This window comes from Sciurus carolinensis, chromosome 18, assembly GCF_902686445.1.
Source record: "Sciurus carolinensis chromosome 18, mSciCar1.2, whole genome shotgun sequence".
In the NCBI taxonomy this organism is placed as follows: Eukaryota; Metazoa; Chordata; class Mammalia; order Rodentia; family Sciuridae; genus Sciurus; species Sciurus carolinensis.
This window is the reverse complement of record NC_062230.1, coordinates 15,270,682-15,295,282: the sequence shown is the minus strand read 5'-3', so window position 1 is coordinate 15,295,282 and position 24,601 is coordinate 15,270,682. Positions and strand designations below refer to the sequence as shown.

The 24,601-nt window shown below is 60.9% G+C and overlaps 1 protein-coding gene across 2 annotated transcripts in view; it reads right to left on the bottom strand.

Moving 5' to 3' along the window:
- Window positions 1–1,801: 1,801 nt before the first annotated feature.
- Adap1 (ArfGAP with dual PH domains 1) overlaps window positions 1,802–24,601 on the bottom strand; it is a 42,969-nt gene continuing 20,169 nt past the window's right edge. For both annotated transcript variants that reach the window (XM_047533209.1, XM_047533210.1), the window contains 8 exons: window positions 18,648–18,730; window positions 7,956–8,068; window positions 7,104–7,250; window positions 4,335–4,418; window positions 4,010–4,072; window positions 3,548–3,619; window positions 3,080–3,308; window positions 1,802–2,930 (listed from right to left, as the gene is read on the bottom strand). In XM_047533209.1, the coding sequence (XP_047389165.1) occupies window positions 2,902–2,930; window positions 3,080–3,308; window positions 3,548–3,619; window positions 4,010–4,072; window positions 4,335–4,418; window positions 7,104–7,250; window positions 7,956–8,068; window positions 18,648–18,730 (820 nt within the window). In that variant the 3' untranslated portion in view covers window positions 1,802–2,901. The remainder of the gene's footprint in view (window positions 2,931–3,079; window positions 3,309–3,547; window positions 3,620–4,009; window positions 4,073–4,334; window positions 4,419–7,103; window positions 7,251–7,955; window positions 8,069–18,647; window positions 18,731–24,601) is intronic.

Below are 24,601 nucleotides of genomic sequence, written 5' to 3'. Positions count from 1 at the left end.
TCTGGGGGCTGGTCATGGGGCTTGCTGTGGGGTCTTGGCATCCAGCCCCGTACCTGTTGGTGTAGGGCCCCAGGTGGGGTGGAGTGGGGGTCCACTGTGGCCCTCTGCTGCTCCTGGCCCTGCCCTGCCCTGGGTTGTCCAGAGCCTTTTTGGCTCCTCGTGTCTGAGCCAGGCCTTGTGAACCCCTGGGAGGAAGCGCATGCAGTCTGAGTGCTTGCCTGCGCTAGTCCAGGTTGCCTGTATGTAGATGGAGTGGCCAGTATCCACAGAGTGTCAGAATTCATCAGCTGTGATCGTGGAAATAAATGCATGTGTAGTTTTATCAAAGTCAGGTGCACCAGGTGTGGGCACCACAGCTTCCGTGAGCAGGCCTGTGGTCTTCAGGGAAGTGGACTGTGCTGTCACATGGGAGCCATTGCTACAGGTACTGGGAGGGAGACGCCAGGGGTTGTCAGTAGGGGTGATGTTGAGGGAGTCCCAGAGGGTCGGGGAAGGAAGTGACAAAGTTGGCAGGGCCCAGGTGGAATCACCCCAGTTCTGCTGGGTTGCTTGAAGCCACAAATGAGATCCTATGTGATTGATGTATTTGGAAACAGTTTGAGCACAATTCAGATTTTGTTTATGTGCAGTTTTGCTCAGGATTCACACTAGGTGAATGTAGAGAAAGCAGTTGTCCAGAGCCAGGTGGGGATGGCCATGGTATGTCCCCAGGCACACCTTTGCTGTGCCACCAACCTCCCATGATGCCTACTTCCCACAGACCTCAGGACCATCCAAAGTAATGTACTCTGCTTACTGTGTCATTTACTGTGTGCCTTTGACACTCTGGTCCGTAAGATGGCACCATCCCTACAGTCCTTATTCAGGTTTAGCTGTGCCAGCCAGGGCACCCAGCTGAGGCAGCAGCCCAGACACCCAGTGTCCAGGCAGCTCTCTGTCCCTACCAGGGGACAGCCTGTGGAACCCGTGACTGTCCTTCAATGACTGCAGACTTCCTACCTTGTTTGGAAAACTTTCCCCCTAACTGTAAGGGTGCACACATTCGTGCGCTCATATGAACTTGTACTTGGGCAAACACACAGCTCGTGCCATGTGCCCATGGTGGAAGAGTGTCAAGATCAGCCCATGAAGGCCGTGGGCAGAGCTGGACCTGCCATGGTAAAAGCAGGGCTCTGTGTTCTCTTTTCTGACCCAGGACCAGTGCTGTGGTCTCTGGGACTCGAGTTTCTACATCCGAGAACCCAGGTGTCTGTAGAAGCTGCAGCTCTGCAGGGCAGTGAGCACCGACCCAGCCTCTTCTGGTGGGATGAGGGAGGGAGGGGACTCCAGGCAGAGTGGCTCTGCCTCCGCCGGGCCTCAGTTTCCTCATTTAGAAGTGGGAGGCATGGGGGTGGGTGGAGCCCAGGCTGGGTGCAGGGCGGCTCAGGCCATGGTGGGCCTTGACAGAGGTCCCTGCAGGCAAGTTGAAGGGGGCTGGGCCCTGGAGGACCTGCTAGGAAAGGGGCATCCCAGGGCCTCTGCTGCAGGCCCAGACCTAGCCTGGGGCAGGTGTGTGTGGGGAGGTGCTCAGGAAGGGGCACCCAGGAAGACCCTGTGAACTGGGCCTCAGTGAGCCCAGGGTGGGGCCGTCAGCCTTTTCTGGGACCTGGCTCCCCACAAGTGGATTGCCAGCTCAGACTGGGGCTGGAGTCAAACAGGCCGATGCCCTCAGGTCATTGCAGGGAGTCTTCCTTGTCTGCCCAGGTGGAGGAGGGGTTCCCAGCTCAGCCCCCTCCCATCCCAGCCTTGAACACATAGATGGGACCACACCAGAGCCACACTTTATTCCAGGATGTGACATGGGGCAGCAGGGTGCCCGGCCTTAGGAACCCTCCCCCATCTCCTCCGGGGCGTGACTCTGCTAGAAAGGGCTAGAGCCACCCAGGTCACCCCCAGGTGCGTCTACCACCAAAGAGCTCCACCCAGCCCGTCCAGCTGGCTGGGACCTGCCCTGCAGGGATCCCATGGAAAGGGAGCCCAGCTGTCCTGGACGGCCAGAGTGCAGCACGCGAAGGAGACCAGGTGTGAAATAAATACGAAGTGGCTTTAACTACTGGCCTGCCAGCAGCAAGCAGGGGCCCAGGGGCAGAGGTGGTACAGGGTCACCCCTGCCTCTGGGGGCCTCTTGGTGGCTCTAGCCATCATCCTTAAAGGTCAGGGCCGGTGGGCATGGATCACTGGTCAAGGCTGAGCACCAAGCTGGGCACAGATGCCCACGAGCAGATGGTGTGGCTAGGTCCCCATCATGGCACCTGGCAGCCCCCGGGTGAACCCCTCCTGCCTTTTGCCCGAACCCAGGGCCCCAGCTGGTGGGGGGGCAGGATCTGCACACACCATTCCCCTGGAAAACTGCTCCTGAGGACAGGGCCATGTTCTCTGCTGGCCCCAGACCCGTGGCGGACACACAGCAGATACCCAATAAATACTGGTCACGACGAGGGAAGGGAGGGAGGCATGCGGCAGGTCCCAGAGTCCCCAGCGGCCTAGCCAGCTCACTGCTGTCCACAGCCACCCAGCACAGGTCCCACTTTGGAGGCCTAAATGTCCCTTCAGGTTGGGCAGGTATCCAGGAGTTCGTGGGGGATGCCCCTGAGCTGGGAGACCCTGCAGGGCCCTCAGGAGAAGTGTCCGGGAGCAGGGAGGGGAGCAGGTCAGCCGGGTGTGGTCAGCAGCAGCATGGCTGGGCTGGGCCAGGCAGATTGGCCTGTGACGAGGTTCCAGAAGCGCCTCCTAGTGGTTAAAGCTCAGGCTCCACCTAGCTGAGCCCAGGGCTGCCCCGGAGAAGGCCTCCAAGTCCAGCTGCCTCCTTGCCAGCACGTCACGAGTCCAGTGTCCTCAGGCCTCTGGATGAACCATCTCTTGCTAGGGTTTATGCTTGAAGTGGGCTTCCACTGGAGATGGGACAGACACAGGCTGGTCAAGCTGGTCAGCTCAGCCCCAGCCTTCCCCACGACCCACCTGGGGCTTCCATCCAGCCAGAGGCCACCCCACAGAGTGTGGACACAGGGCCTAGGACCTCACCTCAGTGGCCAGCCCTCACCTGCATACTCCTGGGGTAACATGGGCCTGTCCACCACCTTCTGGAAGGCCTCCACCCACTCCCTCCGGTCCGACTCCGTCTCACAGGTAAACAAGAACTTGCGGTCAGGTGTAACGATGGTGATGCCATGCAGCCAGTGGTGGCCTTGGGTGGACGGTGGGAGTCCCTCCAGCACTGTGTAGCCACTCTCCTTGCTGCCAATGAAGACCTCCCCTCTGGCAAAGGCGTCCTACGATGGGGACCAAGCTGGAGCTGGCCACCCTCCCTGCCCTTGATCCCCACCTGGGCAGTTGGGGGCCCTCAGCAGCTCTTCCCAGGCTGCATCAAGTCCAGGCTCCACTATACCCAGAACTGGATGAGACTGAGACCAAGGACCCTGGGAACCACCCCCATCAACACAGCCACTGACTACTGGGAAGCAGCCAGTCAGCTGGTTCTGTGGGTGACTGCCAGCTGGACCCTCCTTACCAGGGGGTCTTTGAAGTACATAAGCCTTCGGTCATCCATGGTGAACCAGCGCTTCCGGAAGCCTTCTGTTTGCTGTGGGTCATGGAAGACTGTGACCAGCAGGCCAGCCCCACTAGTTCCCTGCCCTGGCTGATCACAGCTCACCCTGGGGGACCGGGGCCATTTACTGGTTCCCTCATGTGTCTCCGGCTGGGCCCTGCTCTGCCCACCAACCAGAGGCATGAAGTCTTGGCAAGTGCTCATCTTTCCCTGGCCCCCATACCTACTCTTCACTGAGCATTTGTCCCATCTCTGGGGCCACCTTAGTCCCCCACCCCCAGGCAGCAGGGAATGGCAGAAGGGGGCCTGATGTAGGACTCGGGAGGCACCTGGATGGCCGTGCCTCGCTGTGCCCTGTGCCAGGTCCCTGCCCCACCCCAGGCGACAGGGAGAAGCAGGAAAGCGGCACCCCTGCAGACACACCTTGGGCCCTGTTTTCTCCATGTAGCCTTCCTTCAGGTAGTTTCTGGAGAGCTTCGGCACCAGCTAGGGCAGAAACAGGTGGGTCAGGCACCAGGATCCAGCCCCTCCCCTGCCCCTCTGTCCACACTGAGCTAAAGTTCCCCAGGGAGCTGTGGTCACTTTGGGGCTGACCAGTCTTCAGTAGGGCCTTTCTGGGGGGCCCCATGCAAGTCCTTGGTCAGTCCTGTGACCCACGGGGGGAGCCCAAAGCCATCCCAGACTAGGGGGCATGAGGGCTGAGATGTCCACCTCTAGGTGTCCCCCAACCCATGGGGCAGCCACTCACATCTGCATCGCTGGCCCCTGGGAAGGCCACCTGCAGGTAGTGGAAGCGGGCAGCTCGCAGTGCGTTGAACCAGTCCACGATCTCCTGGGGGCCAAAGGTGGTGTGAGCTGCAGCCCCGGGCCTCCCCCAAGCCCACCAGACACACCCTTCCCTCTGCTCACGCTCCGCAGGCTCCTGGCAGCCTCACTGTGGGGACGGGCTGGGCCCCCACTTGGGACACCTTCCCCCAGTGTGTGCTGGTGCCCAGCCGTCAGCTGCTCCCCGGGATGCAGGGGCTCTCACCCCACCATGCCCCTCAGGCCCTGAGGCCAGGGCTCCCCAGGGCCGCCACCTTCTAAATCCCATGGTCCTGCAAGGCCACTACCACGCCGGCTTGGGGGCCACCTGCACTGTCTCACCCCACCCCTTCAGGCCCTGCCCCCCACCTGCCCCACATCACCCCTCAGCTGCCCTCCACCCACCCCTCTGTGGAGCCCTGTGCTGAAGACCCGCTTCACACCACACTGCCCATTACCCTCACTCCATGGCTCACTCCCTGACATCAGTGCTGCCCATTCCAAGTCCTGGCCACCTCAGTACTCAGGGCACTGCCCACGCCAGCCCTTTAGGAACCCCAGCACCACAGGTCTGGCCTGGCCTGCCCTGCAGCCACCGCTAACCCGCACTGCCTGGCCGAACGCAAACCAGGTCCGGCCGCCATCACGCAGTTTCCCGCACATGGCGGAAGGACCCAGGACCAGCACTCTGCAAGGCCAGGCGCCCACTCTCCATGCCTCCCTGGGCCTTCACAACCACTTCCTCTCCCGAAGGACTGTCCCCACACTTGCTCCAGGGCAGATCCTGCCTCGGCTCGGCACAGCTGGGATTCTGGTCCTTCTGGGGCGTCCGCACGCTCTCTGCCCCCACACGGGACACAGCACAGAGCAGACACCACAGCTGTCCCTGGAGGGTGGGACACTAGGGTCCCAGAAGACTCACTGAGGAAAAGTCCCTCTCGTCCCCTGGCAGCAGCCCCAGGGGAAAGTGAAGTCAGAGACCCCTGGATAAAGCCATCCCCTCACCTCTTGAGCCAGGCTCACTGCCCAGCCTTGAGATGCAGAGGACAGACAGACAGACCAACGAGGGCGCAGGGACCTAGGCAGGGAGGGGGAGCTGGGCTGCAGCCTGCATGTCGCCCACCCCGGGGCCTGCCTGGGAGTTGGGCAACCCTAGGTTGGGGGCAGGAGCGCTGGTTGTAAGACCTTCCCCAAGAGAGAGGTTTGTCCTGGGGGTGTGGAGCGTGGGTGAAGGATCTGGTGTGTGTGTCCGCACTCAGCACCGACCCCCTCCTCACCCCAGGAAGGGACCTTTGCTGGGGCCTCTGAAAGACAGCAAATCACACACACACTCTCACACACACACACACACAGGAGTCAGTGACTTGGAAGAAACAAAGCAAATAAGAGCTCGTGGATTTGCACTGATCATCAGAGATGAGGTGGGGCAATCTTGAATCAAGGGTTGGAGAGGAACATCCCAAGAACCCAAGGAGTCAACCATCTGAGAGAAGTGAGCCCCCTGACACAGCTGGAAGACAAGTCGGAGAAATTCTCCAGACAATTAAAAAAAATAATAATAAATCAGAGCACAAACTCTGGATAACAGGGCTTTTGGAAAAGAATGGAAGGAGAAAATTATTAAAGACATAATTCAAGGAAATGCTCCCTGGATTGAAAGGGCCAGCACAACCAAGGGGACAGGCCCAGGAGGAGGCATGTCACCAGAAACCATGAAAAGCCTGGGATGATGTTCGGCAGAAAAATCAGCATGCAAGCTTTCAGAATTAGGAAGAAATCCTCCAACCTAGAATTGCCTAGCTAGCCAGGCTCTATCCAGTGGAAGGCAGAATTCCCAGTGTGCCAGATGTTGGCACTTTCTCAGGAAGCTACTTAAGGGTGTGCTCCACCAGGAGGAGGGCGGAAACCAGAGCGAACTGGGGTCCAGGACGCAGAGCGATGAGGTGAGACGGATCGGCAGGAGGCCTGGTGCCTAGCCATCCCAGCCAACCAGCCAACCACGGAAGCACACGTGTTTACCCTGGGGAAACAAGACGGCGGGCAGGCGGGAAGAGTGTCACAGCTGCTCAGGTCCAATGGCATGTTTAAGAGGTCAGGGTGGTGTGAGCAGACTGCATGAGAATCAGGAGGGGACTCTGCAGGCACCGGTGACCCCTCCCCAGCTGGAGTCTCCAGAAAGTGCAGAAAGTGGCAGATCTGGCAGCCACCTGAGCATGGCGTCTACAGACCCAGAGGACTTCCCAAAGGATCTGCCAGAGCAAATTGAAAGGTGGCACCTCGGGAGAGGGACAGCCTCAAACGCCCATCCCCAAGCCCTGCGGAACACTTAAAATGGGCACCGCGGTGAAAATAGAAATGAAAACCAGAATGAGGAGTGCGGGGTTCACCATCGAGACCCCGCAGTCTGGTCCAGGGACGAAAGGCCAGGTTCCAGGGAGTTCTGCCTGTGGGGCCTGCCACACCCCCCAGAGATGCCGGGTGGGGACGGAGTACTGGCCTCCCTCTGCAGGGCCTGTGGGAGCTCAGGAGACCGGCCAGAGCCAGAGCCAGAGCGGCCTCTGCTCTGCCACTGGGCACCAGGGGCAGGTGATAGATACTGCTGGGTGAGCAGGAGACCCCTGCAGGGGGCAGGCTCAGCCCTCCCCAGACAGTAATTTACGAGTCACCTGGGTGACCCACACCCAGCTCCCACCACCCAGCCCACAAGCCCCACCTTCCCATCCTCATGATAGATAAAGATGTTGCGGGTGCTGTTGTCCTTCAGGTAGGTGACCTGCAGGCCGTGGGGGTGGCCAATCTTGGCCGGCTGGAAGGTGGCATTCAGGTGCTCAATCTTCATGACAGCCTTGGGCTCCTTGGCCTGCAGAATGAGACTGGGTCTAAGCTCAGCTAGAAGGAAGGAGAGGGTGGACTGTGTATAGATGCTGGTGGCACATCTCTGTGCTGTGTGACCGTGGCAAGTTACTTAACCTTTCTGAGCCTATAAGTCACAGGTAACAATATCTCCCTCCCTGGGCATGAGGAATAAATGCCACTGTGCAGTGGGCACACAGTATCAGACCCCCTCCCTTTACCTTCCCCTGTCATCTGGATTGTCCCCTGGCTGGCTCAGACTCCAATCCCTTCCTCCCTTTGCACTGGGGCATGCAGCCATAGTGGTGCGCTCTGGCAGGGGCAGCCAGGCAGTGGGCAGGGCACTGTGCCCTCCTTGCACCTGGGCTGCAGGCCCTGTGCTCTCCTAGGCAACACCCTCCACAGAGGCCTTTGGGGTGTGTCCTTATGGGGGTGTGTCCTTGGAACTGTGTATCCTCCAGGTGTGTCCCTTGGAACTGTGGCCTCATGAGGGTTAGGGGCGTGCCCCTTGGAACTGGCCTCCTAGGGGGGTGTCCCCATGGCCGGGGGGCCCCTCTCATGGGAGGGTCTCCTCATGGTCATGGTTCCTGGGAACTGCATGAGGGAGGCTGAGCTCCTGTCCAGGGGCTGAAAGTCAGCCATTGCGGGGCCCCAGGTGGGAGCTGGGCTGCCTCCAGACGGGCACCCGCCCTGGCCCCTGCGCCCCGCTCACGTCATTCTTGTTGAAATACTTCAGGGCCCCCTCTCGTTCCGTCAGCACAAACTTCCGGCTTAAAAACTGCCCGTTGTCCCGGCCACGCTTCCAGAGAAAGCCCTCGCGGTACCCTGGGGGTAGAGAGGAGACCCCGGGTCAGCAGGTCAGCGAGAACCAGGCCCTGACCAGAGAGATCCCAGCCTGCAAGGGGATGAGGGACTGGGACTTTAGCCAGCTGGCCTTGTACCTCTCCCCAGGGACCCTCTGCCACCTTTGTGGGCTGGGCAGGAGCCATGACGGGAGGCAGCAGGGCTGGGTCTGTCCTTCCCTCCCTGACCTTGGCCAGCCGACTGCCAAGAAACCACAGGTGCGCCCCTCCCCCTCCCCACCAGCACATAGGCTGCACCTACTGCCCTTTGGGAGGCCCAGCTGGACCTGTCGCCCAGGTGCACACCCATGTGACCACCAGTGCTGACAGTGGAGGCCCCAGTGTCCACTTGTCTCCCCACACAAAGTTGACTGGAGGACCTAAAGACATGGTTGCGGACCATGGGATGGGAGGTGTCCTGGGTGGCCAGGTGGGACGTGGTCACCACAGGGAGGCCAGGTGGAGAGATGAGATGGAACAGTTGGAGTGACGCCCAGCCACGTCTGGGCACCACGGAGCACCCAGGACCAGCACCCCGCACACCTGCTTTAGCCACTGGAGCATCACTTTGGAGTTCAGAACTTAAGAGAATACACGTGGGTGGTTTTTGGTCACTGAGCTGCAGTAAATGACTCATGCACCATCCAACTCCAAAGCATCTGTCCCCCCCACCACTTGGCTTCACTTTTCATCATTCCCATCTGCCCACCTGCCGATCCACCCCTCCACTCCTCCACCCACTCACTCCTCCACCCACTCACTCCTCCACCCACACACCCCCACCCACACACCCACACACCCATCCACCCATCCATCCATCCATTCACCCACTGCACCCATCCCACTCTCCATCCCCCTACCCTCCCATCCATCCCCCATCCATCTGGAATTCATGGAATCAGGTAGCCAGCTGCTTCCCCTCCCTAGGATATTTTTGGAGCTATAACTGAGCTGCCGTATGCAACAGGATTTCCTTGTGAGTTGCCCATGGTCCCACATGTCCCACATGCTGAGGGACATCTAGGTTGCTTCTGGGTCTGCCTATCGTGGGCCCTCCTGTGCTATAGGAATGTGTCCTCCCATCAGTGCGTGGAGCCCGTGCTTCCCGGCGTCTTTCTTGAGTGGCCCCGGGAAGGGGGCTTGCTGGGGTTCAGAGCAGCTCTCTTTCAAGAAGAGGGTCCTGCTGCCCTTGTGGTCTGGAAGCCCTGCGAGGTGTCCACCTGAGGGGCTCGAGAGAAACCTCACCTGGATGCAGGGAAGGGCTGGCAATGCATCATGGGAAAGCTGCTCCTGCATGTCCTCATCATATCCAGCAGCCACGGAGCCAGACCCCAGTGGCCTGGGACACCACGCGACCCTGACCACCAAGTCCCCCATCCCGTCCCCTCAGCCGCTGGGCAGCCTCATCCCCAACAACAGAAACAAAGGGCTATTTTCTCTGCTCCCTGAGACACAGGGCCATAAAAAGGCAGAAGCCAGTGTCAGGAGGGGGCGGTGGCTCTGCCAGCCTGTCTCAGGACGGTGCCAGGCATGGCTCACTCCCGCCACTACAACTCAAGGGGCCCTGCAAGAATCTCTGAAGCCTGTGGAGAGGCTGACCTGCCCCTGGCACCCTCGCCATGGCACCAGTGGGCAGGTCCCTTTGTGTGTTGGGGATACTCAGAACATGTGCTGACCAACTGAGCGAGCGCCAAGCCAGGCAGGGCTGCAGGGCCACTTGGTCCCCTTCAGCATCAGGTCCAGCCTCTGTGCCCCAGCTGCTGAGCAGGACACCAAGGAGTGCTGGGCAGTGCCTTCCCAGCAGGCCAGAGGAAGGATGTTGGTAGCAAGGTGCCCCCACCCCTGGACACAAACCGTGTAGCCCTGGCAGGCACTTCACACGCCCGCCTCACTTATGCCAGAACCTCCGAGGTACCTGTGGTTGTAAAATAGCCCATCTTACAGACAGACAGCCCGAGGAGCCCGCCCCAGCCCACCCTGCGGGGCTGCAGGCCCTGAACCGCCTCTCTGCTTGCCACGCCCGCAGTGCCCAGCAGGTGGCAGCAGTGCCTCAGGAACCAGCAGGCCATGGGGCAGGGCAGGGCCAGGGCAGGGCAGGCTCTGGGCGTCTCTGTGGATGCTCCCGATCCAGCACAAATCTGAGGCCACAGGGCCAGGGATGTGTGTGGAGTCCATCTGTCTTTCCCGACAGCAAGCCAGTAGGAGGCTGCATCCAGACATGAGGGTGTTTTCAGATGGGTGCTGGCCAGGGTCCCTGGCCAGAGTCCCAAGTCCAAACCTCCAGAGCCTCTGCTACCCCGAACGACCTGGCTAGCAGACACCCGCCCACCCCAGCCCGGGCCCTTGGCCAGTGATACAGCCAACAGGGCTGCACCTCTGCTGCCCAGGCCCTGCACACACTCCAGGATGCACCCACGGGCACCTGCGCAACTGTCCTCCTGCCCACACTCGAGGCCGGCAGACCAAGCAACCAGCTCCTCTGGAAGGACTGTCCATCCCAGTGCACAGGTCGTCAACTTGCTCAGCATTAATTGAATACCTACTGCATGCTGAACCCAGCACCCCCGGAGCTGCCTCTTCTCAACAGTGAAGAAACTCCTCGGATGACTGAAGTACGCATGCTCGAGCACGCTCAGCATCCGTCAGGACGAGGCCTCGCTGCACCCAAGGACGGCAAAACCAGCCAGACGCAAGGCGGCTGGACTGCTAGGCTGCCCTGGGGACGTGGCGGCAGGCCACCAGCAAAGCAGGTTGCCGGCTTCTTCTACGGGAAACACACGTACATGTCACCAGAGAGGAGTGAAAGTCCAGGAGAAATGACAGGGACGTGCACACAGTGGCTGCTCACTGGTGTTTCTGACGGTTTTACTCTCAAGAGTCACAACCTGGACACAACCTGAACCCCTCGGCGGGAACAGAGAGCACACCGTGGCCCTGCCACAGGGCGACCCTGGGCCTGCAGGGGGCTGAGGGAGGGAGCTGTTTCCACTCAGCGACGCAGGAAGGCAGAGCTACAGGCAGAAGACAGGACAACAGCTCCAGGGAGCAGGCGAGAGGACACTGCAGGGTTCTCTGTGAAGTTATGGTACTGCGTCTCGCATCTGCCGCAGCTCTGAGAGCTGTGCTCTAAATAGGACATGCAAAATATATGCAAATCATGTCACATAAATATAAAGTGTGTGTGTGTGTGTGTGTGTGTGTGTGTGTGTGTGTATGTATGTGTTTAAATTGGGGCTATACAGCCTTGCTCTAAGGATGGGGGTGGGCAGCTGTGGGGTCCCCTCCCACCATCAGGGGTCTCCTGCTAGGGTGTTGCCCCCAGCGAAGGGGTGAACGTGGAGCCAGGATTTTGGCGGGGGCCACCAGAGAAACTGAGGCCCCCTCACCCAACCTGCCCCAGCCCAGGCTCAGGACTGGTCTCTGGGCCTTTGAGCTCACGGGGGCCAGTCACACCTTGTGGAGCTCCACCCAGAGCCCAGGGCCGCACTGTGAGCCTGCTCAGGACTCTGCCTGCCCCAGGCCCCGCTGCCCGCTGGGATCTCACGATGAGAATTAAGCTCCACAGCGGGGAGGGGGCCGCAAGGACAGCAGGGGAGTGAGGCTTCAGGGCCATCGTCCTGAGTGGGCTCTAGGTGCAGAGGCCTCCTCGGTTCGTGTGGACCCCCCTCCACCCTGCTCCCAAGCCACCCAGGGTCCAGAGATGCTGCCTGGTTCTGTAGGGCTGCAGAGTGACCAGCAGGGAAGCTGGCACTGAGTCAGGGCCTCTCCAGCTGGCCCCTGAGACCTCCACTGCCACCTCCTGGCTCTATCAAATGGGCAGGGCTGAGGTGAGGACTCCTGGGCCCACAGTTCCTGAGGGCCAGCGAGACCACTGGACTTATCCAGTGCATCCAGCACAACTCGGACACAGGGCCCCTGGTGTGACTTCAGCACATCACAGGCAGGAACAGTGACCACAGATCCTAAGGTGAGAGCAGAGGATGGGGCTGGCGCTCCCGAGCCAGTGTTCACCTCCTCTCCTGGCTGCGCCCCACAGCACAGGGCACACACCAGGCCCAGAAGAGCCCCTGGCACTCCTGAAGGGACCAGCCGGCCGCCACAGTGCCTGGAGGGGTCAGGCTGCCTGAGCAGAGCTGCAGGGGCCACCCCTGGGTATCAGAGAGCCCCTCCCCATTGCATACCCCCAAACCCTGAGACCACCTCCACAGGGAAAGTGCTGCCAGGAAGTAGGGCCTACAGTCCTGAGTCCAGCAAGGATCTTGCCCCAGGGAGGGACAGGCAGCCCCACCCACCTCCCCCAAACCTCACAAACATGTCGAGGTATTTGGCATCTTCCCCCAGGAACATCCACACTGCCAAGCACCCAGGAATCCCCTGTGCTGGGCACCAGGCTGACCCACCACTATCCGGGCAAGCCAAGGCTGGGCAAGGCCCTGGCACTCGGGAAGCCCCAGCCCGCTGTACCTCTCCGACTCCCTACGACAGGACAAAGGTTGAGGGTGGTGGCAGCCCTGGGACATCCCTGCCTGGTACAACCAGGCGTCCTAGGAGGGCCACCACTCGGCCCCAGGGAAGGGAGGTGGAGAGGAGGCAGGGCCATTCCCAGAGGGACCCGTTCTGAAGCCATGGGCAGGAAGCCGGGTCTGTTGGTAAGCGGTGGCCTGGCCCCTGGACAACATGGGGCATTGTGTGGGCCCGTCAAAGGCCACCATTGAGGTTCGACTGGAGGCAGGAACAGCTCTCACGGGGTCAATCCAAGAGCAGGAGCCCGGGAGGGGCAGCATGAGGACACACCCACAATGCCCCACATCTCCAAGTCCTGGGAAGGCTTGGGCATCTCCCGTGTACCCATGGCTCTGGTCAAGGAGGGCCACTCAGAGGGTGGGGGTGGCAGGGCCGTTATTGTGACGGGATCTGTACCCCCGACGCCCCACACTCCTGGCTCCAGGACATGGAGAGACAGAAGTGCAGGGCCAGCCAAGTCAGCTGACCCCTGGGGGCAAGCATGTCACCAAAGAGCTTGCAGGTTCCTGACCCCTGCACCCACCACAGGGTCCAGTCCACCCATGGAGCCCCCATCTGCTTCCTTGGTGCCCGGGGCAGCCCAAGTCAGGTGGCCCTGGTTCCTGAGCACTTGCAATCCCCCAGTATCCCTGGGGGTGCAGGTCTATTCCCAGCAGATCCCCCGTGGCTGGTAGGGCAGGCAAAGTTGGGGCCACCAGCACCTGCCTGACCCTGAGCCCAGGACCAGCCTTCCCTCACCCACCCTGGACAGTGCTGGTCCCCCCAGAAATGAAGACCACTTCCAAACCCCACTCCAGGAGAGGACATGCCCAGGACCCCCGGGCCTGCGCCACCCCACCACCCAGGTGGGATAGCAAAGCCAGACACCCAGGAGTACGGTGGCTGGCAGGCCCTGGGGGCATCCAGCCTGGAATGGAGGCTCGACCTCTGCCTCCACAGGGCTCCCCTGGGGGGGTGGGTCCAGATGGGGACCCACCGGGTGGGGGACAGGACACAAGGTTGGTGGGAGCCAGGATACCTGGAGACCCCACTGTCTGGCACCTCCCCCTCCCAGCACAAGCCAGTCCTTCTGTCTGACTTCTTCTTTTGAACTAATTTTAGACTTAAAGGAAAGTTGCAAAAATAGTACATGCAACGGCGTGGATGAGCGCCGTGCTCTGTGACAAGCCAAACACAGACGGCCACATGTCTCACAATTCCATTTATGTGCAACGTCCAGAGCAGGAAAACCCACAGGGAGAGAGAGCAGCTGGTGGATGCCAGGGCTGGAGGAGGCTGGCAGCGGCAGCCCAGGGATGAGTCTCCTCCCGGGCGAACTGCTTTGAAGGGGCGCTGGCTGTCACACCCTGAGCCTGTGGGACCTAGAGTTTGGATGTGAACGTGGTGAGCACCTGAGCTCAGCCAACGGCGCTGGTGACGCCGAGTCTTCCTGCTGCACCACCCACTGACCATGTGCACAGCGTCCCTCCCCACATCTGGGGCTTGACTTGAGTTGACGACCTGGCCCGCGGGCAGAGGGCGGATCTGTCATTTCCTTCAGCTTCCCTCCCTTTGAGTTTAGGTGGGGGTGAGGTTCCACCTTTCCGGCAAGAATGCTGCAGGACCTGGCTTCTCGGTGCACTGGGCTAGGTGCCCACGTCACCCATGACGCCACTGTCAACCCACAGTAAGGGGCGTCCAGGTCCCCCCCGTCCTGGATGTCACCACCTGGCCTTGGGTCACTAGCCGGCCTTGGGGAAGACGCGTTGAGCCATGCAAAGCCTGTCCTCCGCTCAGGCCTGTTGGGTCCTGCTGGCCGCCCTCGATGGAGCTTTGTCCCCTCTGCAGCAGCCCCTGGAGCGAGCACACAGTTCCGGCCATCCCAGGGCAGGTCTGGGGCCACTTCTTGGTGCAGAGTCCCAGGCCTTCCCAAGCCCTGTGTTTCCCCTTTCTCCACCACGAGGGACTTCTGCATTTCGTGGTGGCAGCAGGGTGGGGCCCACCTGCACTTGTGAGAAAGCCCTCTGTGGCCAGAGAGGGGTGGAGCCAGAAGGCCTGGGAGAGAGCCCTCCCCCGCCTGCCCGGGGAGTCTCTTCTGCCCACTCCACCCCCGGGGCACTGCAGGAGGAGGGGATCTGGAGGGGGCTCTGGCTCCACCTGAGCTCTTAGGACCTCTCCTGTTGTCTACCCCGGGTGGGATTTGGGGTGCAGGACCCAGGACTCGCCAGCGGCCAGCAGGTCTGAGAGAGAGGCATCTGTGGGCTCTCTGAACACTCACTCTGCCTGCAGGGACAGGCAGGGAAGCTCTCGAAGGACATTGCACCCCACAAGCAGGGCGGTGGCTGGGGGCTCGACTATTCAGAGCCCAGCTTCTTTCTTGTCAGCAAACCTGGGCACAAGGCAGTGGGTAGACAGCAGAGGCAGACGCTCTGCCAGAGCAGGTGGGGTGCAGAGGTGACTTCAGGGGACCTGAGCACAGGGCCAAGCAACTCCAGCTCCTGGATCCCAGGGGACTGAAGCAGCTCCCCACCACAGGGGCTTCCTCTGTCCAAGCTCCGGCCCATGGCCTGGTACCTACCACAGGACCCTGCAGGTGACTTGTCTGCGGTGGTGGAGGAAGGTGTGCTCATGACCCAGGTCCTGGCCACACCCAGGGCTCCGCTGGGAAGGGTCACCCAAGGGTGGAATGTTCAGGCCTGGCGCTATCATTCTGGGTGGAAGTGCTTTAAAGGGAATGGGATATAAATGTGTCCCCAAGGGTCCCTGTGTGGGGTCTGTAATTAATCCCTCTGTGCAGGCAGCACCTGGGAGGCTGAGGGTCTTATTCCCTTGAGGGGGGTCTGATCTGAGCTCCACTGGGGGTGGATGCTGGGAGCAGCTCTGGGTAGAGATGCTGAAGGTGGAAGGGAAGAGACCAGCTGCAGAAAGGACCAGAAGGCCGCCAACTCCCTGCCAGGGCAAGTTTTATCTCGTTTGGGGCGAGCCCTACTCAGACCCACCTCGGTGCCAATGGCCCCCTGCAGCGGAGGAGGAAGCCGGCTGGAACGGAAGGACCATGAGGTGGGTCCAGCCCTGCTCCTCCTGACCAGCTCTCCATGGCCGTCCATGGGTCAGAGAGCACAGGGCCCTGAGGGCGCCACAGGCACAGCCACCTCTAATAGCGGGAGCCTCCACCTGGGTGGACACCCATGGTCCCACCCCCATCTCCTGCTCTGTGTCCACAACCAAGCTCCAGATACGTCCTGAGTCTCCTGGGCTCAGCTGGTCTCTGCCTCTCCTGCACAGTCTGCGTTTAGAAAGACGAAGTGCTCACTGCAGCCCTCACCTAGCCCAGATGGCTGCTGCCTCCTGCCCTGTGAGCGCTATGAGCGCTGTCCTGGCTGCACAGCCAGGACACAAGTGCATAGGGACAGCCAGCCCTCCATGAGTGAATCCCAGCCCAGATCTGAAGGCCGTGCTGAAAGGACAAGCCATCATCTGCTTAGCCGTGACCCACCACGGCCCATGCCAGGCCAAGCTTCACCCAAACAGTGTGCACCCTGGAACACCTGAGCCTCTCCGGTCCACATTCGGGGAGGCCTCTGCTGCCCGGTGGCCCAGCAAGTGCCTTTAGCTCCTTCACAAACACTCTCAACAAGCTGGGATCTGTCACAAGGCATATGGAATTCTGAGGGAACCTCGGGCCTGGGGAGGCCTCCTGACTGACAGTGGCGTCCCCACTTCCTGAGCCCTGCTTAGGAGCTGGGAAAGACCAGGTCCCTGGAAACCTAAGTACCAGGAACTGACACCCAAGTACGCTCACGGAATGCTTCGCCCTCCAAACTACCAGGGTGTCATCTCTTTTGTTGCCAGCATGCACCCCACTTCTGGAATCTGGACCCCAATTCTTCTTAGTTCCAGAGGCAAGCATATGACCCAGGGTCTCCCATCTCCCTGATTATAGTGACAGGGTCACACACACAACCTGGACCAGTCTGACCAGCCACACTGGTCTTTCCTGCTACCTCTGTGAGTCCCACGTGGAGCCCCAGCAAGAGGGGATGTGAAATCCAGCTCTGCTAGAGTCGAGGTGCCCCCGGCAGGTTGGTGCTAGCCCAGAGAAGCACGACTGGAAGGTGGCGACCCCGAAACTGAGTCCTGACAACACCACTTAAACCCCTAGACAAGCTATGCCTGAAGCTAGACCCAGTTATGTGAGCCAACCCATTTCTAGTTTTGCTTATCCCCAGTTAAGCTGATTTTTTTGTCACTGACAACAAGAAAGTCATAAGAACAGACATCACATTCAGGGATGTGGTTACATCAGCCCAGCCTACACCTGCCTTTGACCCGGGGTTGCACACCATCTTGTCGTACATTGCTAAGGTGCTATGCCGAGAACAAAGGAGTTCTGAATGACTCTCTTGGGCTTCTGGCATCAGTGACCTGGGTAGGGACAAGCACAGGAGCATCTGGGGCTGAGCTGGGACAGGCGCCCACTGCTCTTTCTCCCGTTTGCTCTGAAGTTTGGGCCATTAGAAGAGGTGGGACACAATGCCTGGGGTGGACAGTAGCTGAATCAGAGGGTCTGGCGATGGGGTGGGGCTCCTCCTCCAGAACCCGACTACCTGCTGTCTCAGCTCCAAGCTCTGCCCAGGGCAGCGAGGACACTCCTTTCTCCAACCAGCCAAGGAAGCCATCCTGCTTTCACTGAGCTGAGCTCTTCAGACACCATTTTAAAGCAAAGGACTGTGCCCTTTAGCCCACTCGCGACATTGTGCAACCCCCACCTCTGTCCAGTTCCAGAACCTCCTCAGCATCCTGAGAGAAAACCCTGTACCCATTAGCAGGAACTTGCCCCCACCCACAACACTGATCTGCTTCCCCTGGAGACCAGCCTGCCCTAGACGCGTCCTGCGGCGCCTGCTCAGGACTTGCCTGAGAACAGAATCATGACCTGTGCCTTCAGGTCTGGCTTCTCTCGCTCAGCATCACGAGGTCCAGGTCCGTCCCTGTTGTGGCTGAGCAATGTCCCTCTGTGCAGAGGGCCATGTTGCTCGTCCCTTTGTTGACTGATGACATCTGGGCTGCCCCCAACTTCTGGCTGAAGCTGCTGTGGGCATTTGTGCACAAGAATCTGCTCCAGGTCCGTTTCCCTTCTCCTGGGCAGATGCTGAGGAGCAGAACCGCCGGGGCTCCCGGCAGCTCTGTGTTCTGCAGTTTGTATGTGAGGCCGACACAGGGCCGTTCTTATGTCATCCAAGGTGAGGCCAGCCCAAGGCTCCGTCTCCACATAGAAGGCATGCGGCCTCCCTAGACAGCTCCCGCTTCTCTGTTCCGCCCTCTTGAACCCACCCCATGCTGACTGTGCCAACACTCAAAACCGGGTCTGCGGCTTCCCTTGCCTCGGTTTCCTCCTCTGTCAACTGTGGGCGCAGTAGAGAAGGGAGGTTTATGAAGCCAGAGCCTGGTGTGGAGCCACATCTGCATTAGGTCTCAGCTGGGAGGTACCCACCTGCAGCACCTGCCAGCCTGGCCCAGGGGTCAGCTGCCCAGCAAAGGCTGCATGGAAGCCCTGGAGACTGTGCTTCTGGAGAGGCATGGAGCTGCCCCCCTGCCCTGGGGAAACGGCTCAGCCCTGCAGGCCGGAAGCCCACTGCACATAGAATAGCGAGCAGGAGGAAGCCCTGCGCCGCGCACCCAGGCTGGGGATCCACGGGGCACCTGGCATTTTAAATGAGATGCAGGATGCCGGCCGCTGCAGGGCCACCTGGGAAGGGTGTGGTCTGAAGCCAGGCCCAGCTCATGTGGTGGGAGACTGAGGCCAGGTATGAGGGCCCCTGCCCGCAGCCCTCCTGTGGCCCTGCAGAGGAATGGGCCAGCCAGCCCTGTGGCCTTCACGGCCACCAAACAGAGGGGATTCAGTTCCATGCTGTAAAGCAAAACGCGGCAGGACAGGGCAGGTTCCAGCCCAGGCGCCCATTACCAGGTTAACAGAGAAAGATTCTCTGCTATGGGGAGGGTGGAGGGAGACAGGGAGAGAGAGACGGAGGCCCGGACCCAGAGGCCGGGCCGCTCACCTGCAGAGTAGGGCTCCTGCTTCTCGGGGATGATGAACTCCTGCCGCTCGTATTTGGCTCGGATCCACTGCTCTCGAAGGAGCCTGGGAGAGGGGAGGGGACTCAGTCAGGGACCCTGATCCCACCTGGCTGTGGACAGAGCCCTTCCTGAAATGCTCCAGACTCGGGGCCAGCCTGGGCCAAGGCCCCAGAAGTGACCAGTGGGTCAGAGGCTCCGGCAGTGAGCACATACTGGTGGCCCCGCCTCAGGTGAGGCGCTTAGATGGACGTCGGCCCCTGGCCCCTGGCCCCTTCACCACAGCAGCGGTTCTGATGGCCCGGCCCCTCCCTGCCCCTCCAGGTGCCTCTTCTTGGCCCCCTGCTGCCCCAGGTCCTGGTCTCCCTGTGCAGCCAGGTCGGCAGTGAGGCACCCGAGCCCCTGTGCTCAGAGCCCTCCAGGGCCCCTCAGTGACAATCTGCCCAGGGGTCACACAGGGCCCTGCAGCCAGACGCCTGGGCCCTCCCCGCCTCTCCGTGGCCTCGCTGGTCAGACTGGGGATGTGGCCTCCCTGCTCGCAGCTTGCAAGTGGCTCTCAGTCCCTGTCTGCAGCTCACCAGGGATACCTCAGAGGTCAGGGATGCCCCCTGGCCAGATGGGCATCCCTGGGAGCCTCAGGAAAAAACTGTTGGATGAACAGCTGATGGCAGGTGAGGGTGGAGGGGGTCCAGAGACACCTGACCCAGAAGGCTGCCCCTCCATGGCTGGTGAGCCAGGGCCTTCCTGTCCCCGTGGCCACCACGGCCTCTCTGCCTCTCCTGACTCACATGAGGTCAAACCATTACCTTCTAGGCCAAGCGGGGCCAGTGGCCTCAGCGCTGTTCCTCAGGTTTGGGTTTTTCCATTTCTGATCGATTGCATGGAACAGACTAGGGAACCTCTGGGTTCACATGGGGTCCTGTGGTCAGCCTCGAAGCAGGGGCTCAAATCCAGGTCTGTGGGGACGCCTGGAGCCTCTGGCTGGGTGTCTGGGTGTGGATGTGGTCCTGAGCGGCCGTAGGAATTACCCCAAACTGGGCGGCTTAAAGTAACAGGAAGGGGCCTGAAGTCCAAGGTCAGGGTGTGGACACGCCCAGGGTCCCTTGCCTTGTGACGTTTCATGTTCTGCCTCCATTGTCACAAGTGTCCCTGTGTCTCTGTGTCCCTGTCCTTTCTCACGGGGACTCCAGCCAGGCCCCCCCTTGCGGGATGACCTCTCTCAGCCTGAAGACTCTGCAGAGGCCCTGCCTCCCGCCACGCCAGCCTTCACAGGTGCCCTGGCCACAACAGCGGCAGCATGGCGGGACACACTCAGCTCTGCCGGGGTCTCGCTGGGGAGCCAGCTCCACTCCTGACCCCAGTACTTAACCTGGGGGTGAGTCACAGGAGACCCCATGCCATGGGAGGGACAGCTACCCAGAGGGGCTTTGAAAACACTGCAAACAGCCACTGCAGGGTCCCCATGCCCACCCATCACCATGGGCCTCAGCCTGAGAAGGCCAGGTGCCCAGCTGGGCCTGCCTCCACCCAGGCAAGTATTCTGTCCTTGCATTGGGCGAGCTGGTATTGACGGGCATCCTTCACCCTCCACAGCCCTGGGGTGTGTCGCCCAGACCTGACCATGAGGCAGTAGGTGGATGGCGCCTAGGGGCCTGAGATGGAAATCCACCTAGGGTTCCAGAGGTCCCTGCCCACCCATTCCCTGGGGTCAATCCTGTGTTAGGGAAATCTGAAGCCAGGCCACCCAGCCCCCCACCCCTAAGGGCCCCTGGGGTGGGGATGGGTCGCCTCAACCTGCAGCAGACTCTGGGCTGGGTCACAGCTGGGCCACCACTGCCTGGAGCCGGCAGGCTGAGGGTTGGGCAGGTGCTTGGAGGTGACTCCCTCCCGCCCTAGGGCCCAGGCTGCCTGGCCCTGAGCCCCAGGCCCACCTCTCCCACAGTCCCCCCAGGCATCGGGGCTGGCTGTACTGGCTGTGCCCCTTCTGCCTGGCTCTGGGTCCCCTGCTGCTCCAGCATCCCCTGCTTTCGTGGGTGAAGATCCTTTGCCCTCAGGGCTGTGGTCTTTGCCACATGGATTAGGACATCATAAAACCCTGCCCAGAGGTGGGAAAGGCCAGGCTGTGCCTCTTATAAAAGTGATCTCCAGCCCAGCTCCCCCTCTACTCTGAGCATCCCTCCTGCAGGTGGCTTCTGGTTCTCCTCTGTATTTTGAGAAAACAGGTCATGTGCCAAGTCTGCAGATGGCCCACCACTTGCAGACCCCAGACATCAGGCAAACCCCGAGGCTGCTCCGGGCTGAACTGTCCTCCTCCCCACAAGTCCTGTGCTGGAGTCCTAACCCCCGGGACCTCAGTGCGGCCTTATTTGGAAATAGGTGAGTACAGATTTGTCAAATGAAGAAGAGGTCATACTGCCGCTGTTGACCCTTAATGAAATATGATTAGAGCCCTCAAAGGGGAAATCTGGACCCAGACACACGAGAGGGGGAGCCACATGGGGACACCACAGAAGGTGGCATCTTGGCCTCGGGGGAACCAGCCTCCACTGCACCTGCAGCGTCCAGGGCTGTTCCAGGTTCTGGGGTTTGGTCTATGGTGCTCTGTGAGTGACCCCAGAAAGTCAGCATGGAGCAGGCAAGTGGCAGGGGACACCCTGCCCACCTGTGGTGCCAGGAGCCTCAGTAGAGACCAGCAGCCAGCAATGGCGTCAGCCGCAGAGCTGCACAGGCCTCCCCCTCAACCCCCGAGCAGCCTCCCGCCCACACCGGAAGCAGCTCAGCAGAGCAATCATCAAGGCTCCCTGTCAAGAGAGGCCTGGGGACTACAAGCAATGCAGGAGGACAGGGTGTCCCACTGTTCTCTGCTGGGTTGTGGCTCTCCTGCCACCAAGGACGACACAGCAGGGACCCTCAGAGTTCCCAGGGCTCCACACTGCAGAAGGGAGGGAGGCAGCTGACCTGAGACGCCTCCTCACGACAGCCCTGAGCAGGCTGCGACCTCCTGTCTCACGCTAGGGTACACAGGCCTCTGGAGGCCACGCAGCGCTTGTCCTGCATGAAGGTGATGTTCAGTGCACACTGGGAAGCCACGGCAGCAGGGTGTGAATCCTGGGGTTCCCAGAATTGTTTGTCCCTCCCAGTGTCCCTGCTGCTGCTCTGCATGCCTGCAAAGATGCCACCAAAGCACCTATGCAGTGCTTAGCTTGACACCGACCTGTGTCTCTGATCTGGGCCTGTCAGGGGCTCTGGGCTCCAGGGAACAGAGAGGGAAACACCAAGGCCTCCCCAGGCTGGTCTGGAACTGGCCACCTGGGGCCCGCCACCTGGTGCAGCACGTTTCCGTGAAGCTGGCCGTGGCCTGAGTGCTGCGGGCTGGGGCAGGCCAGGGGATCACACCAACCACAGCACCCACACACCCCCAGAATGGGGGACACTGGCTGGGCCTGCCAGAGCCGCAAGGTCCAGAAACCAAACCTGCAGCCCTGTGTTGTCCGACTCCAGGTCCCTGTGGGCACTGTCCTGGTGGGGTCCTCCCTGGGAGGCTGCCCTGGACACAGGCTCTGACAAGGTCTTTGCACTGGGGACTCAGGGGCCAAGGACCCTGGGCAGCCAAGTGCTGCAGCCTGGGGCCTTCACAGGTCCGCCTGGTAATGCCAGCAGGCCACAGGCCCCTGCGCATTCCTCAGGAAGTCCTACTCCAGCTTTCCACCACTCCGTCACCTTACAGTTTACAAAGCTCCTCCCACCCACTTCCTCCAGTGCTCTGCAGACGTCCCTACCTCCTGCCCCTCCTGAGCGCTACAGTTTACCCCGTTCCTTCCATTTTACAGCACTCCACAGTTTACACAAGGATTCACACGCTCTCCTGGGGGCGGGTCAGCCCCAGAGACCCCGCCTAGGATGCCAGGTCACTGGAGAGGCCCCCAGGCCGAACGGAGTCCAAGGAGGAGGAAGTGGAGGGGCTTCCACTGTTGCCTTGGTCTCCACTCGGACCAGGAGGTGTCTATGGCACACATGTAAATGACCTGGCCACAGAGCAGCCTGTAGGTGACAATTCATGCTCAAAATAGCTGCCCACAGCCTGGGCTCCTGAGCAGGACCTGGCAGGACTTAGGTGGCAGATGTCCCTGAGAGCATGAGGGCTGGGGAGGGGTGGCTCCCACCCAGGGGAGGGTGTCCCCTGAAGAATTGGGACTGAGCGGCCAGCCTGCCTTCTCCTCTGTGACAGGCGGGGGGGCGGGGTTCCGACAGGACCTGCCTCCAGGTTCCAGTGAGGCTCTCAAAGAAAGTACCCACCAAAAGCCTGTCTGCGCCTGGCACATGGTGACCCATTATCAATCGGCAATAAACACAATGAAAGACACCAAGTCACCTGTTCCTGGGACACGCCCCCGGCTCCTCCTCCCATAACAGGGCCCCAGACAGGCCTTGACCATGACCAGGGTGGGCTGGGATTGCAGCCAAGAAACCCACCCCCTCCCACCTGCACCCCCAGGATCCCCACAGATCCCATGAGAACCCCCTCCCCTCTCACTGTGCTGGGGTCAACCCCAACAGGACCCTGACACATGTCCCATGGCGCCCAGGGGTAACCACAGTCCCCACCAGCAACTCCTGAGGAACCAGCCAGGGCAGCAGCAACCTGGGACCCTCACTGTGGGGGGTGGCCCCGCTCACTGGGGAACCTGGGGCCCAGGCATTTGGGGGCACTCCTGTGCAATTCTGCAGGCATCCCTGTGGGTGGGTCCAAGGAGTTTGGGGTCACAGGTGAGTCAACCAGAGAAAACTGCTGAGCAAACAGGAGGAGGCTGGGTGGAGCCCAGGTGTGCCGGAACTGAGTCATGGATGGGGCCCGGAGAGTGGGTCTCACCACGGCCTGGGGTGGGGGCCAGGTGCTGACCCCATTTCCAAGAAAGGGAAGGTTCCAGGAGGGCGGGCGACTTGGCCAGCTGTGCAGTTCTGAGTACCAAGTGGCCTCCCCCCTGCCAGCCTGCCACCTCTGACCCCTGTCGGGTGACCCCTGCTTGACCCAGGAATGGGAAATTCTGGGCCGGGATCCCCTGTTCTGTGTCCTCTGGGAAGTGCACTCAGCTCCCTGGGGCTCAGAAGTACCCAGGTAGGCCCAGCACGGTGACCCACACTATAATCCCAGAGGCTCCGGAGGCTGAGACAGGAGGATCGTGAGTTCAAAGCCAGCCTCAGCAACTTAGTGAGTTTCTAAGCAACTCGGCAAGGCCCCGCGTCAAAATAAAATATAAAAAGCGGGCTGGAGATGTGACTCAGTGGGTAAGCACCCCGGGTTCAATCCCTGATACCAAAAAAAAAAAAAAAGTACCGAGCTAGGAGGGCTGGATTGAAGGGTCATGTGGGCCCTTCGTCTCAATCTGTGGCTAGCAGAGGAGGGCTCTGACCCAGGGACCCTTCCTGCTTTGGGAAGATAGGGGGACATGAGTGTTCTGGGGGACACTCCAGAGGGCTGGGCCAGGAACGGAGGTGGGCCAGGAACTGTCAACAGGTAGACACACTCAGGCCCGGGGAGCCGCCATGGAGCGGGGGAGGGTCTCCTGGGAGCCCCCAGCTATGGAAGGACCAGGGTGGCCCCAGTGGACACACGCCTTCCCATCCTGTGCCTCACAAACACAGCAGCCTGCCGTGCTGGCCCCCAGTCCCCAGGTGCCCTGCCTGTGCTGGGTCCCAGGAAAACCAGGCCTGAGGCCCTGCCCTGCCTGCCCTGGCCCACTGGGCAAGGCGACGGGAGAACCAGGGAGGGGCTCAGCCCCACCCGGCTCAAGGGAGGGAGGGAACCCCAGGACACGGTGGCAGCCAACCAGAGCCAGCCCAAGGTGCTGGTCAGGGCCGGGCGGAGCCGGGAGGGCATTCCAGGTAGAGGGAAGAGTGGGCAAAGGTCAGAGTAGGTGGGAAGGCGTAGGGGGGTCAG